At 43.8% G+C, this 16,561-nt stretch overlaps 1 protein-coding gene across 2 annotated transcripts in view; it reads right to left on the minus strand.

The window, feature by feature from the left end:
• The window catches only part of kcnh1a (potassium voltage-gated channel, subfamily H (eag-related), member 1a), a 263,321-nt gene that overhangs the window by 103,025 nt on the left and 143,735 nt on the right, over positions 1–16,561 (minus strand). For both annotated transcript variants that reach the window (XR_012099590.1, XM_073050741.1), the window contains exon 10: positions 7,136–7,332. Coding sequence is in view for 1 of the 2 variants with exons in the window: in XM_073050741.1 (XP_072906842.1) it covers positions 7,136–7,332 (197 nt within the window). In the remaining variant the exon portion in view is untranslated. The remainder of the gene's footprint in view (positions 1–7,135; positions 7,333–16,561) is intronic.

The following is a 16,561-nucleotide window of genomic DNA, read 5'->3' on the forward strand; positions in this document are numbered from 1 at the left end:
TAAGACACTGCTGTCAAATCTGCTTTGACCACTTCCCCCAGCAGCACATTCAAGGGAATATCGCTGTGTGTGAAAAGACCTGCCTTGTAGATCTCCTTTAAACTTTTCCCCAAGTCATCTTAAATCTATGCCCTCTAGAATTTGATATTTTCACCTTGGGGAAAAAAAAACATTTCTTCTATGACTCTCAAGATGTTATATATTCTCTTAGGTCACCCCTCAGCCTCTGACACTGAAACAACCCAAGACTATCTAATATTTCCTTATTGCTAATACTCTCTAACCTAGGCAACACACTGGTGAACCTCGTTTCCACCCACTCCAAAGCCTTCACCATCCTTTCAGTAATGTGGTGACCAGAACTGCACACAACACTCCTCATGTGATCCAACCAAAGTTTTATGCAGCTGCAACATTTCTTCCCAACTTTATATCCTAGCAGTCCTAGAAGTAATCCTTGTGGAAAACCACTGGTCAGAGACCTCGAGTCAAAATTCGACTTTTCCACCACTACATTCTGTCAGAATCACAATCAGAATATCAAAATATGATCAACACATATTTTGAAATTTGATTTTCTGCAGCAACAGTACAGTGTAATACATAAAAATTACTACAAATTACAAAAACAAATAAATAGCCCAACGGGGGGATAATGAAGCAGTGTTCATGGGCTTGTGGACTGTTCATTCAGAAATCTTATAGCCAAGGGGAAGAAGCTGTTTCTAAAATCTGAGTGTGGGTCTTCAGGCTCCTGAACCTCCTCCCCAATAGTAGCATTGTGAACAAAGCATGTCCTTCATGGTGAAGGTCTTTCATGAGACCTGCTGCCTTCTTGAAACACCTCCTCTTGAAAATGTCCTCAATGGAGAGACTTGTGCTCATGATGAGCTGCAGTCTTTATTGATCCTGTACACCTTCAATGGCCAAGCCAATATTCAGTCCAATCTACCAGATCTCCATGGACCCTACGGGGCTTGCCATGAGGGACTTTGGGAAAAGCTTTACCAAAGATCAGGTTTAAAACATCCATTGTCGTATCCTCATCAATCATCGCAATTACCTCCTCAAAATTCTTAACCGTCGGTTAAACATGACATCCCCTGCACAAAGCCATGCTGTCCATCCCTAATAAATAAACATATCCTGGTATGAGTTGATTCTATCCCCAAGAATAGGGCTTTTGGCTTTGGAGAAGGATGAGGGGAGACTTCACAGATGTACAAGCTAGAATGAGCAGAGAAAAGTGACCAGCAAGCACCACTTTCCCAGTGTGGCAATGGCTAACACAAGAAGGCATTCTTCAAAGGAGATTAGAGGAAAACATAGAGGAGAACCTCATGAATATTTTAATTTTTAAGCACACACAGAGCATAGTAAGTGCATGCACAGCACTGCTGGGGGTGCAGTCGAGGCAGACGCATTAGGGACATTTAACAGACCATTAGATAGGCACATGTATGAAAAAAATACTCTGTGGGAGGGAAGAGTTACATTAATTTTGAAGTGGTTGCAAGTTCAGCACAACATCGTGGGCTAAAATTCCTGCATTGTGCTGTACTATTCTATGTTCTATGAATCTTCTCCAAAGTGTTCCCCCTACCACTGATGCAAGGCTCACAGGTGTATCATTTAAACAACAGGAGGTATTATATGGAGACTGGTAAATTGACGGCTGATGCCCACAACATGGGTGCACATAGAGCCAACTGCGTATGGCTGAGGATGGCCCAGTTCCTTTCAACCCAATAGTTCACAATCCAATCAGCACGTTTTCCACACAACCTGGACTGTTCACTTGTAATGCACAAAGTTGGCTAATGGCCCAGAAGATATGTCCACTCAACATGCACTTTACAGCACTGCAGCTATTTACATAGAACTGGTAAACTGGGTAGTACGTCAGAGTGGAACTTTACTTTTAAACATGGTACTGCTTTGCGAACTTCACCTGCCACTTGTTGCTTCTTCGCCGCATTGCTGATTTAAGAGAAATTAAATTCTTAAAGTTTCTACTTCCTCACTGGATGCAGCAGGTTACCAATATGAGAACATAGAACTGTATTGCACTAGACAGGCATTTGGATCATGATATTGTGCCAGTCCGGATGTTAGTACATGCTGGGTCCTCCTCCTGTGTATCAACCATATCCCTACATCCCCTTCATATTCCTGTGTCTATGCAAAAGCCTATTAAACTATAGCAAACTACCTGCTTCTAGTATTACCCCCGTAAATACCTGGCACCTTTCACTCTATACATAAAAAAATCTTGCCCTCACATTGCTTTTAAACATCCCCCTTCCACCCACCCATCCTCAAATCTTAAAAAACGTCCTCTGGTGTTTGATATTTCAACCCTAAGGAAAATATTCTGACCATCTGCCCTATCTAAAGGTTTGTCTAATCTTTCATTGTCGTTCATACTTCTGACCCTAGTAAATCTCTTCTGCACCCTTTCCACAGTGTCCACATCCTTCCTACAATGGTCAACCAGAACTGTACACAATACTCCAGTGTGGTCTGACTAAAATTTCAAATAGCTGCTACACGACTTCTTTATTCCTACACTCTACATTCCTAGCAATGAAGGCAAGAATGCCATACTCCTTTCCACCTTTTCCACTTGCATCAACATGCTCATTAAGCTGAGGACAGGAACTGGAACTAGGGGACATAACTTCAAGATTTGGTCATGGAGAGGAAGTAGATTTAGGACAGAGTTGAGGAGAAACTGCTTTTCCCAGAAAGTATTGAATCTGTGGAATTCTCTGCCCAAAGAAGCAATAGAAGCTACTTTATAGGATCACTTTTGTTTTATAATCCCTGCTCGAGCTGTTGGGTCTTCTTCCACTAGTCACTTAAACTTAAGCAATCTCCCTCAAAAGAAAATTGGCAGGTCAATTTAACTACACTACTGAACTGTGGAACTCAATATCTAAAGCTATAAAGGGATGCAGACTTCACTGGTATTTTTAAATGTCAGCTCAAAACCTATTTATTTAACCTTGCTTTTAACTCATATCAGTCTTTTATTTTGATGTTTACACCTTGTCTCATTGTAAAGCACTTTGAGCTCAATCGTTATATGAAAAGTGCTCCATAAATAAGTTATTATTATAAAATACCTTAAGATGTAGATAGATTGTTTACGTTCTATGGGAATTAGAGGTTAAAGGAAAAAGTATGTAGAGCTGAATCTATGGCAAGATCAGCTGTGTTCTTATTGAATGGCAGAGCAAGCTCGATGAGCCAAACAGCCATCTCCTGCTCTTATTTCTTATGTTCCTATAGACCCCAAGATCCCTCTGTCCCAGTGCCATTAAGGGGCCACCCATTAACCGTATACATTTTTCTTTCATTTGACCTCTCAAAGTGAAACACCTCACACTTGCCTGGATTAAACTCCATCTGCCACTCATCTGCCTCATATCTGCAAGTGAACTATATCCTGTTACATTCTTTGATAGTCATTTATACTCTCCACAACTCCACTGATCATTGTCCAATACTGATGGCAGTCTACATCCCACCTCTGACGGGCATGAAGCATGCACTCAGTGTACTAAACTCTGTGATTGACAGCCTTGAAACAGGATACCCTGAGACCCTTTTCATCATCGCTGGCGACTTACTTCAATTAGGCCAATCTCAAAAGTGTGCTCTGAGAATACTAGCAGCATATTCTCCTGTTTTTTTTGATGGGACCATTGCTATACAAACATCAAGGGTGCCCACCGAACCACCCTGTCTACTTTCATAAATCAGACCACCAAGCTGTGCTCCTTCACTCCCCTACAAAAAGAGGCTGAAATGAGAGGAACCAGTGCAGAAATCCTGAGAAAATATATGAGCTTCTATGTGATTGCTTTGAGACAGTAAATTTGTCCACGTTCAAAGACTCAGCTGCCAGCCTAGGTGAGCATATCACCACCATCATGGACTTAATCAGCAAATCCGTTGAGCATTGTGTACCAAAGAGAGCAACCCAAGTGTTCCCAAACAGGAAACTATGGTTGAATTGGGAGACCAGCTCCCTATTGAAGCAACTGCAACATTCTATTCCTGACCTTTACAATAAATCATGATACAACCTTTGAAAAATTATCTTTAAGAAATGCTAAGAGACAACTCACATCCAAAATTGAGTTCCAGACCAGCTCTCAGTTGTTGCAGATTTTACATGCCATAACGGATTACCTAATGGTAATTACATAATGGATTGCCTAATTCCAGCAGCACAAATTTCTTTGAACACAAATTTGATCAGAATGAAAACTTGTGACTTGATTCCTGCTTTCAGTGAGATTTGTGCAGGCCTAATTTCTTAAATTCCTCCAAAAACCACAACCTTGTCATTGGGCTTGGAGGCTTGTATGCCTCAATAACCCGGAGAGCTATATTAGCTAGAGTCAGGGCATTGTGCTTTGGCTCTTGGTAGGGACACTCATCCTAAACAGGTCAAAGGGTAAAAGCCAGATTAAGAATGGACAACTGATCCACCAGGTCTGGGGGTTCAACTCAGGGATAACAACCCTGACTGGTCAAAATGCCAACAGTGTAATGGGCAGAAAGTAAGTAATATCCTAAACTGAACTGAAAGTTTACTCCATTGATAAAGCATTACAAAACATGTCTGATATACTCAACATCAGCAACAGAAGCCAACTGGGGACTCTGTAGACATGCAAGGCCTCACTGTGATGACGACTTGGCTTCAGACCATTCATTCTTGTTTGAATGGTCAATAATCTGTTTTTTCAACGATTCTGCTGTCAATGTTGCTTAAAAGGTGGGGTTGGAGTCTTAAGGTTTGGAGCAAAACTGAGGTAAAGGTAATGACATAGATGTGTCCTTGTGGATTTACCCACTCTGCAAAGTCCTGTCACTATTATCCTCCTTCAAAAGGAACTGCTTTTGCCACAGGTAGTACAAGTGAAGCCAACTTCCACTACACTTGCACTTCCGTGTTAGCCACACTAACTACGACCCAAGTTTGGTAGGCAAGTTTCAGAGAAAGTGACCATTTTCATTGACATTATCCCATTACCCTTATTGTAAGCTCTCCAATTGTGCATGCTCATACAAAGCCATAGTCTATTGTTTTGGCATTCCACCTGACTGCCCCCTAAAATGTTTTCCTCCAGTAAGGGAGCATGGAAGTTGAAACAATCCTTTACAGTTGTAGCGGGAAATCCACAGGAACATGCTGATCCTTCTTTTTACTGGTGCAAGAAGAGTTACATCATTAATTTCAGTAGAAGGGAATTGTTTATAAGGGTCAACACAATTAACAGATAAATAAGATATATATTTTTAAAAAGATTTAATATTGTGTTAATAGGGTAAGACAAACTTATTTAGGAAGTATTGACTAGTGAGATTTATACTTATTTTACATTTTTGATCATGATCCAATGCAAGCTTGTGAAGAAGGAAAGAAGTTAGAAATTTTCAGTACTGAAGTAGATCTTAAGAGTGTCAAACTATCAGTGTGTATTCAGCTCTAAGCAGAAATAAATATTCAGTGCAGTCATTTAAGAAGCCTGTTTTAGACATAAGAATCAAAACATTTAGAGTACAACTGCTTGAAAAACTAGTCTCATTTTGGGAACTACATGTAATTTCTGATTGATACAAGTACTTCACATTAACATTTTAACCTGAGGATATGCTATATATTCAATCTAATGCATTCCATTTAATTACTCCTTAAACAATGTGCTCTCAGACACATAAAACTTTAGTTTCTGCTACTTTTGGAAAGTATATAATTATTAAATTGATATATATTTTGTCTATAATTTGATCACAATTAATTTTATAGACTAACATTTCAAATTGGCCTAATCTATTCATATTATATTTCTGTGTACATTATTTTAACATAGTCATTAACCAGTTGTTTGAGTGGACTAATACCCAAACAATGTATTCCAGCTCATGGTGAAATGCTCAGTTCTCTACTCCAGTTTCTATGTTTTCTATATACCATGGTACATGGTGGTTAGCACAACTCGATGGTAGCACAGTGGTTAACACAACGCTATTAAAGCTCAGGGTATTCCGGAGTTCAGATTTCAATTATGGCAGCATTCTGCAAGAAGTTTATATGTTCTCCCCGTGGAATGTGTGGGTTTTCCCCAGGTACTCCAGTTTCCTCACAAGGTCAAAAGACACTTCAGTTAGTAGGTTAATTGCCCCGTGATCAGGTTAGAGTTAACAGGGCTTGTCGGGGTGACTGGGGTGACGTAGTTCGAAGGGCTGGAAAGGCCTACTCCATGCTATATAGATAGATAGACAGGCAGATAGATCCCCCACAAAAAATCCATTTAAAAATAGGCATCTGGAAACAATTCATATTACCATCAAATCAGTTTTCTTTTTCCCATGCATGAACTACCCAATATCATTTACTGCACTACTCACTTTGTAATTGAATAAAATTAAGAGTAGATTGCATAATGTTTCAGGAAGAGATGCATAAGCAGTTGTAAATAATCAGTACAGCAAGTATAATTTTGAGAAAAGTTCTTGGAAGGGAATACTAACCATTTTTTTTGCCATAATATGCCTAGGTAGGTTAAATCCAGATATAGATATATGTATTCATTCCAAATTTTGAACATTGCATCATCTTCATTCAATTTTTACCAAAATATAAACTGAAGAATGTCAAATACATTTTTAACCTATTCCATTATATTTCTACACTTAAAATTAATCTAATATACATCCTACTTGTCGAATATGCATCTCACTTATCAGATCAAAATCACAAAAGGTCCATATGGTTAATTGCATAATAATGCTTGACAGCACTGAAACAAAATTGTTCCCTTCAAGTTGTATCAGAGCAGTAAATCTTAAACTTGTTATCCAACACTTAATTCTAACTGTGGTATTTTCTTCAACATGTGTTAACATCACAAAAGCATGTGGGTGTGATATAGGGCAACAACGAATGCTGGTGGCATCAGAAAGCTGAAGGGCAAATCAAAACTGTTTATAAAAATACAAAGGAAAGACTTAGTTCTTTTCTGAGTGTATATAGCACAGATGTTATTCCTTTTGAAAAACGCAGTTAAAATATGTTAAAGGAAAAGAGCTTGTTTATAATAAAAGGAAATCTTACCCTTTTCCGAAGATTATACGTCAGTATAAGGTTCCTTGAAAAGGAGTTTGCAAAGGCTGTATAGAATTCCAGAACTTTCTGCAAGGCATCTCTTTTGATAACATGAAGATCACAATATGTCAAAGCTCTGACATTGACGCATGATTGAGCAAGGGTATTTTCCTTCCAGAAAACATCTCCAAAGACATCTCCTTTCCCTGGGCAAATAAAAAAATACAAAAGAGGTACAGATTTGGTTAGACATTTTTGCATGCACAGACATTTTTTTTAAAAATTTCATTTTCTTTCTGTAATGATTTTCTATATGTGTACGTGCAGATATTTGTACGAAAATGCAAACACTCTAGACTCAATCATTTAAAATTTTGTAGCCTGGGGAAAAGTTTTCACCGGGTTACAAAAAAAACATATGTGATCTGTTAGGTTGTTAATATTTGTGAAAGTGATTAACAAATGCTGTCAAATTTCATGATGCCAAATGGACAAACACTATGTGGTTATAATAAAAAAGTAACGTCATTTCATATACAATTTGCAATATATCATTAATAGGAGCATTTGAACAATAGGAATATTTTACTTGCTATATGCCTATTGACAATATAATAATTATTTGCTTACTCACACTGTACAGTTAGAAATTGACAAAGACTTACTGCAGAAGATTTTGAGATATATTCTAAACTAAAATACTGAGGTACTTAGCACTGCGATCTGGGCCAGCTGAGATGGGGCTAAATTATGGGAAATACAAAAGTATTCCATATAAATTGGTGTGAGATGCAGAACAACAGTACATAAAACAATAAATTTCCCAATATATGCCTGTGATATTAAACCTGATTTTGATTCTGATTGATAACATTAGCATTAGCTGATGGTCATGTTAGCAAGCCCAGGTTAGCAACACAAAACTACACCGGTTCATATCCTGCTGTGCAGTTTGAAGTTATTCTCTGGAAAAATCTGGAATAAAAAATAATACCAGTTTGTCATAAACATCCCACAGAGTCATATACAGCTTTTAGGAAACAATATCAGTCAAAAGGACTTAGCTGAGGTCATATTCCTGAGAGGATGGAAGAAATATTAATTTCATAGAAGTGCTCAAAATCATCAAGGGTCCAGATAAAGTAAACAAAAAAAAACAGAAGCTGTGGAAGGGCTGAGAACCAGTGGGCATAGCTTTAGGGTGATTACAAAAAGTAGCTGGATGGGAAAAATAATATGCTAAAGCAACACACACAAAATATTGGAGGAAATCAGCAGGCCTGGCAGCATCTATGGAAAAAAGGAAACAGTCGATGTTTCAGGCCATGACCTTTCATCAGGATTCCTGATCTGCTGATGGTAAAGAGATCTCTTGACCTAACCTGCCCTTGCTGAATAAGCCCTTCAGCAGACTCAGTGCTTCTTCAATACTACCTACACTCCACCTGTCCAGTTGCCTGACATTATCTTCCTGCTACAGCTCGGGTCGTTACCAGTGCAAAAGGGAATTAGATGATTTACCTTGACTCAAACTCCTGAATGAGGAAAGCAGGCAATAGATCTCCAGCAATTAAGCCATCAACAGACAAGTGTAAAGAGGTGTATGCACATTTCACATGTCCCCCTCTAAGAAAAATTACTTTCTAACCTCTCCAGCTGAAAAATTCTGGGATTAATCATGATCAGAATATCTGCTGAGTTTGATTTGATCTGGGAAAGACTGGTTGGTTACCAGTAATCCCAACCGGAAGTTTTCTTATAACGGCATAGATTTATCACTGCATTACAATATCAAACCAGTATTTATTTTGTGTAGCAGAATATTAATGATGTGAAGCAGCAGTAAGACAATTCTGCTTTGAATTGCATTTTCAGTGATAATGAAAACCCAAAGCTCAATGACAATATTCATATTGAAAAAGTCCTGTTAAAGTTAGCTTTGGTTACATTTTGATGCCATGTTCAAACTAATTTCATTAATTGCAGTAATAGTGTTTTAAACATGAAGGCAATTTGCTTAGTGTTTATGCTAGAGTTGTTTGGGAGGGTTGATACTGATTTGTCAGGGGAATGGGAACTGGAGTGAAAAGTGCTGAGGTTGAGGAATTTGGTTTACAAACAGAGGCAGTGTGACTGCTAGCAATGAGAAGCTTATGATAGGGCAAAATTGCAGTTAACACGATGACTTACAATGTAAAAGGTGGACAAAATTGAAAAGGAAGAATACAGGACTGAAGGTTTTATATTTGAATGTGTACAGTATATGGAATAAGGCAGATGAACGTGTAGCACAGTTGCAGATGGCATTTATGATGTTATGGGCATCACTGAACCATGGCAGAAAGAAGATTATAGCTGGGAGCTTAATGTCCAAGGATACACTTTGTATCAGAAGGAAAGGCAGGTAAGAAGAGGGGGTGGTGTTGCTCTGTTGGTTAAAAAAAAACACAAAATCAAACATTAGAAAGAGGCTTGGAAGATGTTGAATCATTGTGGGCAAAGCTAAGGAAATGTAAGGGAATTATATGCAGATTACAACCAGTGTGAAAAATGTGCCCTAGAAATTACAATAGGAAATAGAAAATACATGACAAAAGGGCATGCTACAATAGATCACTGGGAATTTCAATATGTAGGTAGACTGGAAAATCAGATTAGTGCTGGATCCCAAGAGAGGGAATTTCTAGTGTTATGATCCCAGCCCCCTCCTTCTCGAGAATCGCAAGATCGCTATTAATTCGGGTCTTGGACCCAGGAAATGAGAGAGAATCCTCAGCAGGACAAAGCAACGGATTTGGCCATTGTTTCTTGGAGACACCTTTGTGGATTGCGATCCTATACTACGTGCCAGCTCTCAGGGCTACGTGTACACCCTCGGGCAATGTGGGCTGGGGATTGACCCTGATTGACATCTACCACTCTGCAAGTCAAGATAAAAGAGGGGCTGCAGGGGGCAGTCCCCTAGCGACGCACCAGAAGGAGACACCATCGCTCATTGCTCCCGTGATAATGGGAAGCTATTCGGAAGCCATTCGGAAGCCACGTGTGGTCCGTTTCCCCTGGCCTGGGGAACGGGTGGCTGATAACACCGAAAAGGACTTCGAACTAACAACGGGGAACCCACGTTCCCAATTCAACGGTTTGCGTCCTAAAAGACTGGGCAAGTTCTTTTCTCACCAAAATCTCTCTCTCTCTCTCTCTCCCCAACCAGTGAAAACCCAGCGGTCCCCAAAGGCTAAAAGCCTGCATGAACGTGAGAGACTTTTATATTTCCATCGGACAATATTTTTACCCCTAGCCAAAACGATAGAGCTACTTCTTATTGATGATTATTACTATACCCACGCTTTAGATTGAGTATTGACGACATATATTATCTGAATGTTTGTATTAACCTTACTTTTGTGCCCCTTTATAAATAAAGACTTTTAAAAATAGTACCATCAGACTTCAACGGACCTCTCTATCTTTGCTGGTAAGTGACCCAGTTACGGGGTACGTAACACTAGAATGCCTATGAAATGGCTTTTTAAGAGCAGCTCATGGTTGAATACACTAGGGGATCAGCTACTCTGGATTGGGTGTTGTGCAATGCACCGGAATTGATTAGAGAGGTTGATGCACCATCAATAACTCTTGGAGACGTGAGGCGAGATAGGCTTTTATTCGCTGGAAGAGAGCAGTCAGCAGCAAGCGACCACCACACAACATCCTGGAGACTGAGGGAGGAGCAGTGCCTCCAATCGCCTTTATACAGGGGTCTGTGGGAGAAGCCACAGGAGCAGTCAGCAGAGGGGCGTGTCCAGACAGGTATATGTAGTTCACCACATCCACCCCCCCCCCTTTTGTTTTAAAAGAGAGTCCACATGGGGCGAAGTTTCTTACAAGTATATTTACAGGTTAAGTCTATCAGGTGGTCGAATCTGTCGCTGTGATCTACGTAGCACCGGTGGTGATTGTACCAGTGCCGGTGGTGATTGCACCGGTGACGGTGATTGTGCTGGCTCCGGCCTGACTTAAGGTGCCAGCCCGTTAGGCGTCAGTAATCCCTCATGCGTGTGCGAGGCGCCCGGTATGGGAGTGTCGTGAGGAGTCTGTGTAGGGCTTGGTGTGCGCGGTGTCTCGTGGGTATATACATCGGTGGGTACGGGGTTCATAGTCACCGTGGAGTGTTCGGGGTAGTGGTCTGCTGCTCCCGCGGGCGCCAGGTCACGGATGGAGACCGTGTCCTCCCGCCCATCAGGTAAGACCATGTAGGCATACTGGGGGTTCGCATGTAGTAGGTGAACCCTCTCGACCAGCGGGGAGTATTTATTGCTCCTCGCATGTTTCCGGAGCAGCACTGGCCCTGGGGATGTCAGCCAAACCGGTAGGGTGGTCCCAGTGGCAGACTTCCTGGGAAAAGAAGAGGCGCTCATGAGGGGTGGCATTGGTGGACGTACATAACAGAGAGCGGATAGAGTGGAGTGCCTCAGGGAGGACCTCCTGCCATCGAGAGACCAGCAATCCCTTTTAACTTAAAGGCTAAAAATGTGGCCTTCCACACTGTGGCATTCTCCCTCTCCACCTGTCCATTTCCTCAGGGATTATAGCTCGTGGTCCTACTAGTAGCAATGCCCCTAGCCAGCAGGTACTGGCGCAGCTCGTCACTCATAAAGGAGGACCCTCTATCACTGTGGATATAGCAGAGATATCTGAACAGAGTGAAGAGCTGGCGCAGGGCTTTTATGACGAACGTGGCAATGGTGTCGGGGCAGGGGATGGCAAAGGGGAACCGCGAGTACTCGTCGATAATGTTGAGAAAGTAGACATTGCGGTCGGTGGAGGGAAGGGGGCCCTTAAAGTCAACACTCAGTCGCTCAAAGGGGCGGGTGGCCTTGATAAGTTGCGCCTTTTCAGGACGGTAGAAGTGCGGTTTGCACTCAGCGCAGACTTGGCAGTCCCTGGTCATCGTCCTGATGTCCTCAAGGGAGTAAGGCAGGTTCCGGGCTTTCACGAAATGGTAAAATCGGGTGACCCCCGGGTGGCAAAGATCTGCATGGAGGGCGTATAGCTGGTCGAGCTGCGGCTGGCACATGCTCCCCGGGATAGGGCATCAGGGGGCTCATTGAGCCTTCCAGGCTGGTACAGGATATCATAGTTGCAGGTGGAGAGTTCTTTTCTCCACCGCAAAATTTTATCATTTTTGATTTTGCCCCGCTGTTGGTTGCTGAACAGGAACGCAACTGAGTGCTGGTCGGTCAGCAAGGTGAACCTTTTGCCGGCGAGATAGTGCCTCCAGTGCCTAATAGCTTCCACTATGGCCTGGGCTTCTTTCTCCACCGCGGAGTGCCGAATTTCAGGGCCTTGAAGGGTACGAGAGAAGAATGCTACTGGCCTGCCTGCCTGATTGAGGGTAGCAGCCAGCGCGAAGTCGGAGGCGTCACTCTCTACTTGGAAGGGAATGGTCTCGTCCAGTGCATGCATCGTTGCTTTGGCAATGTCCCCTTTAATGCGGCTGAAGGCCGCGTGGGCCTCGGCAGAGAGTGGAAATGTGGTGGACTTGACCAGGGGGCGGGCCTTGTCTGCGTAATGGGGGACCCATTGGGCGTAATAGGAAAAGAAGCCCAGGCACCGTCTGAGGGTGGTGGGAAGAGGGAGTTCTAACAGGGGGTGCATACGGTCGGGATCAGGGCCAATGACCCCGTTCTCCACGACATACCCAAGGATAGTGAGTCGGGTGGTTCCGAACACACACTTGTCCCTGTTATAAGTAAGGTTCAGGGCTTTGGCCACTTGGAAAAATCATTGGAGGTTAGTGTTGTGATCCGGCCAGTCGTGACCGCAGATGGTGATGTTGTCCAGATATGGAAATGTGGCCTTCAATTGGCACTGGTCCACCATCCGGTCCATTTGCCTCTGGAAGACAGAGACACCATTGGTGACACCAAATGGGACGCGCAGGAAGTGATAGAGCCTGCCGCCCGCCTCGAAGACGGTGTAGGGGCAGTCCTCTGGGCGGGTGGGGAGCTGGTGATAAGCGGATTTCAGATCTATGGTCGAGTACACCTTGTACTGAGCTATCTGGTTGATCATATCCGCGATGCATGGTAGGGGGTACGCGTCAAGCTGCGTGAACCTATTGATGGTCTGGCTATAGTCCACAACCATCCTATTTTTCTGCCCAGTCCGAACAACAACCACCTGCGCCCTCCAAGGACTTGTGCTTGGCTCAATGATCCCCTCCCTGAGCAGCCGCTGCACCTCTGACTGAATGAAGGCCCTGTTCCTCGTGCTGTACCTCCTGCTTTTAGTTGCCACAGGTTTACAGTCGGGGGTCAGGTTGGCGAACAGCGGTGGAGGAGGGATCTTGAGGGTGGAGAGGCTGCAAGTGGTGTCAGTAGCGCAGCTGTCGGCATGGTGCTGGATGGGATGTGCGGGTCGGTGTGTGTGTGTGGTCAGTAGTGGGGTATATGACGAAGTCCCACAAAACTGAGGATTCCTGTCAGTGAGTGGTGGAAGGGGACCATCATATGCCATAGTCACACTTTTCAGGTGGCTCTGGAAGTCCAGCCCCAATAGCACAGGTGCACACAGTTGAGGCATAACCAGTAGTGCAAAGTCCCAAAATTCTGTGCCCTGCACCCCCAATGTTGCAACACAACCCCCCCGGATGTCTGTGGAATGCAACCCAGAAGCCATGGTGACCCTCTGGCATACCAGCCATGTCACGAGTCCGCAGTGTTGCACCGTGTCCGGGTGAATAAAACTCTCAGTGCTGCCCGTGTCAAACAGGCAGCTAGTCCTGTGCCCCTCCACCAGAATGTCCACCATTGACCTTGCAAGCTGGTGTGGGGCGCTTTGGTCGAGGGTTATGGAGGCCAGAGTTGAATCACCGTCTTGGTGCCCGGTAAGCACCCGTGGGTCAGAGGCGGAGCGAGGTGGCGCCGACAAAGATGGCCGCCCCATGCCTCACATGAGGCAGGCAGGCAAGATGGCGGCGACCAAGATGGCGGCCCTCATGCCTCACATGCAGCGCTGCTCAACCCCGCTCGTGGTTTAGACTTACAGACCTTGGCGAAATGGCCCTTCTTTCTGCAGCTGGAGCAGGTAGCTTCTCGGGCCGGGCAGCGTTTTCGGGGGTGTTTTTCGAGTCCGCAGAAGTAACACTGCACGGACTTGCGACTGGCAGCAGCCGTGGTCGATTCGCCGGAGGGTTGCGGGGAGTTCACAGACTCGCGAGTGGCAGCAGCTGTGGTCGATTCGCCGGCGGGTGGCAGGGTCTGCAGCGTCCATGGGGTTGGCCAGAGATCGCGTGGCTGGTCAGCGTTGTGCAGCAGCCGTTGGCGCACGTACACTGACCTGATCCCCGTAATGAAGGCGTCTCGTACCAGGAGCTCCGCATGCTGTTCCGCCGTCAGTCCCCTGCAGTCGCAGGCCCGCACGAGTGTCTGTAGGGCCCGGACAAACTCAGCGCTCGACTCTCCGGCCCGCTGCCACCGTGTCGCTAAGCGATGTCTTGCATAGACGGTGTTCACCGGCCGCAGGTACCGTCTTTTGAGGGCGTCCAGTGCCCCTTGGTAGGTCGGCAGGTCCCTGATAAGGGAGAATACCCTCGGACTGACTCTGGAAAGGAGGATTTTGTTTATCGTGGCAGGCTCAGTCACGGGAATCTCTTCCAAGTACGATTGGAAGCATGCAAGCCAGAATTCAAAGGCAAGAGCTGCTTCTGGAGCTTGAGGGTCCAAGTCCAATTTTTCCGGACGTAAAATACTCTCCATGTTTTAAAATTCCAGTGAATAAAATTGATGCACCATCAATAACTCTTGGAGACGTGAGGCGAGATATAGGCTTTTATTCGCTGGAAGAGAGCAGTCAGCAGCAAGAGACCACCATACAACATCCTGGAGACTGAGGGAGGAGCAGTGCCTCCAATCGCCTTTATACAGAGGTCTGTGGGAGGAGCCACAGGAGCAGTCAGCAGAGGGGTGTGTCCAGACAGGTATATGTAGTTCACCACAGAGGTTATATGAAGGAATCCTTAGCGGGAAAGTGGTCATAATATGATTGAATGCACCCTGAATTTTGAGAAGGATAAGCTAAAGACAGATGTATCAGTATTACAGTGGAGTAAAGGGAATTACAGAGGCCTGAGAGAGGAGCTGGCCAAAATTGATTGGAAAAGAACACTGGCAGGGATGACGGCAGAGCAGCAACGGCTGGAATTTCTGAATGTAATTCCAGAAGGTGCAGGATATATACATCCCAAAGATGAAGAAGTATTTTAAAGGAAAGCGGTCACAACCGTGGTTGACAAGAGAAGTCAAAGCCAACATAAAAGCCAAAGAGAAAGCATGTAATAGAGCAAAAATTAGTATTAGTGGGAAGTCAGAGGATTGCAAAGCCATTGAAAACCAACAGAAGACAACTAAAGAAGTCATTAAGGAGGGAAAGATGGAATATAAAAGTAAGCTAGCCAAAAATATTAAAGATATCAAAAGTTTCTTCAGATACATAAAGTGTAGAAGAGAGGTGAGAGTAGATATCAGACTGCTGGAAAATGATGCTAGAGAGGTAGTAATGGGGGTCAAGGAAATGGTGGATGAACTGAATAAGTATTTTGCATCGGCCTTCACTATGGAAGACACTAGCAGTATACTGGAAGTTCAAGAGTGTAAGGGGGCAGATGTGTGTGAAGTTGCCATTACTAGGGAGAAGGTTCTTGGGAAACTGAAAGGTCTGAAGGTAGACAATTCACCTGGACCAGGTGATGCACACCCCAGGGTTCTGAAAGAGGTGGCTGAAGAGGTTGTGGAGGCATCTTTCAAGAATCAGTAGATTCTGGAATGGTTCCAGAAGACTGGAAAATTGCAAATGGCACACCACTCTTCAAGAAGAGAGAGAGATAGAAGAAAGGAAATTATAGCAACACACACAAAATGGACGAAGGGTCTTGGCCTGAAACGTCAACTGTACGAAGACTGTAGTTCTTTCTATAGATGCTGCCTGGCCCGCTGTGTTCCACCAGCATTTTGTGTGTGTTGCTTGAATTTCCAGCATCTGCAGATTTCCTCGTGTTTGCAAGGGAAATTATAGGCCAGTTAGTCTGACCTCAGTGGTTGGGAAGATGTTGGAGTTGATGGTTAAGGATGAGGTTTTGGGGTACTTGGAGGCACATGATAAAATAGGCCATTGCCAGCATGGATTCTTCAAGGGAAAATCTTGCCCAACAAACTTATTGGAATTCTTTGAAGAAATAACAAGCAGGATAGACAAAAAGCAGTCAGTGGATTTTGTGTACTTAGATTTTCAGAAGGCCTTTGACAAGATGCCACACATGAAGCTGCTTAACAAGCGTCCATGGAATTACAGGAAAGATACTAGCATGGATAAAGCAGTGGTTGATTGGCAGAAGCATAGATTGGGAATAAAGGGAGCCTTTTCTGGTTGGCTGCC

The sequence above is a fragment of the Hemitrygon akajei genome, chromosome 7, assembly GCF_048418815.1.
Source record: "Hemitrygon akajei chromosome 7, sHemAka1.3, whole genome shotgun sequence".
NCBI classification, from domain to species: domain Eukaryota; kingdom Metazoa; phylum Chordata; class Chondrichthyes; order Myliobatiformes; family Dasyatidae; genus Hemitrygon; species Hemitrygon akajei.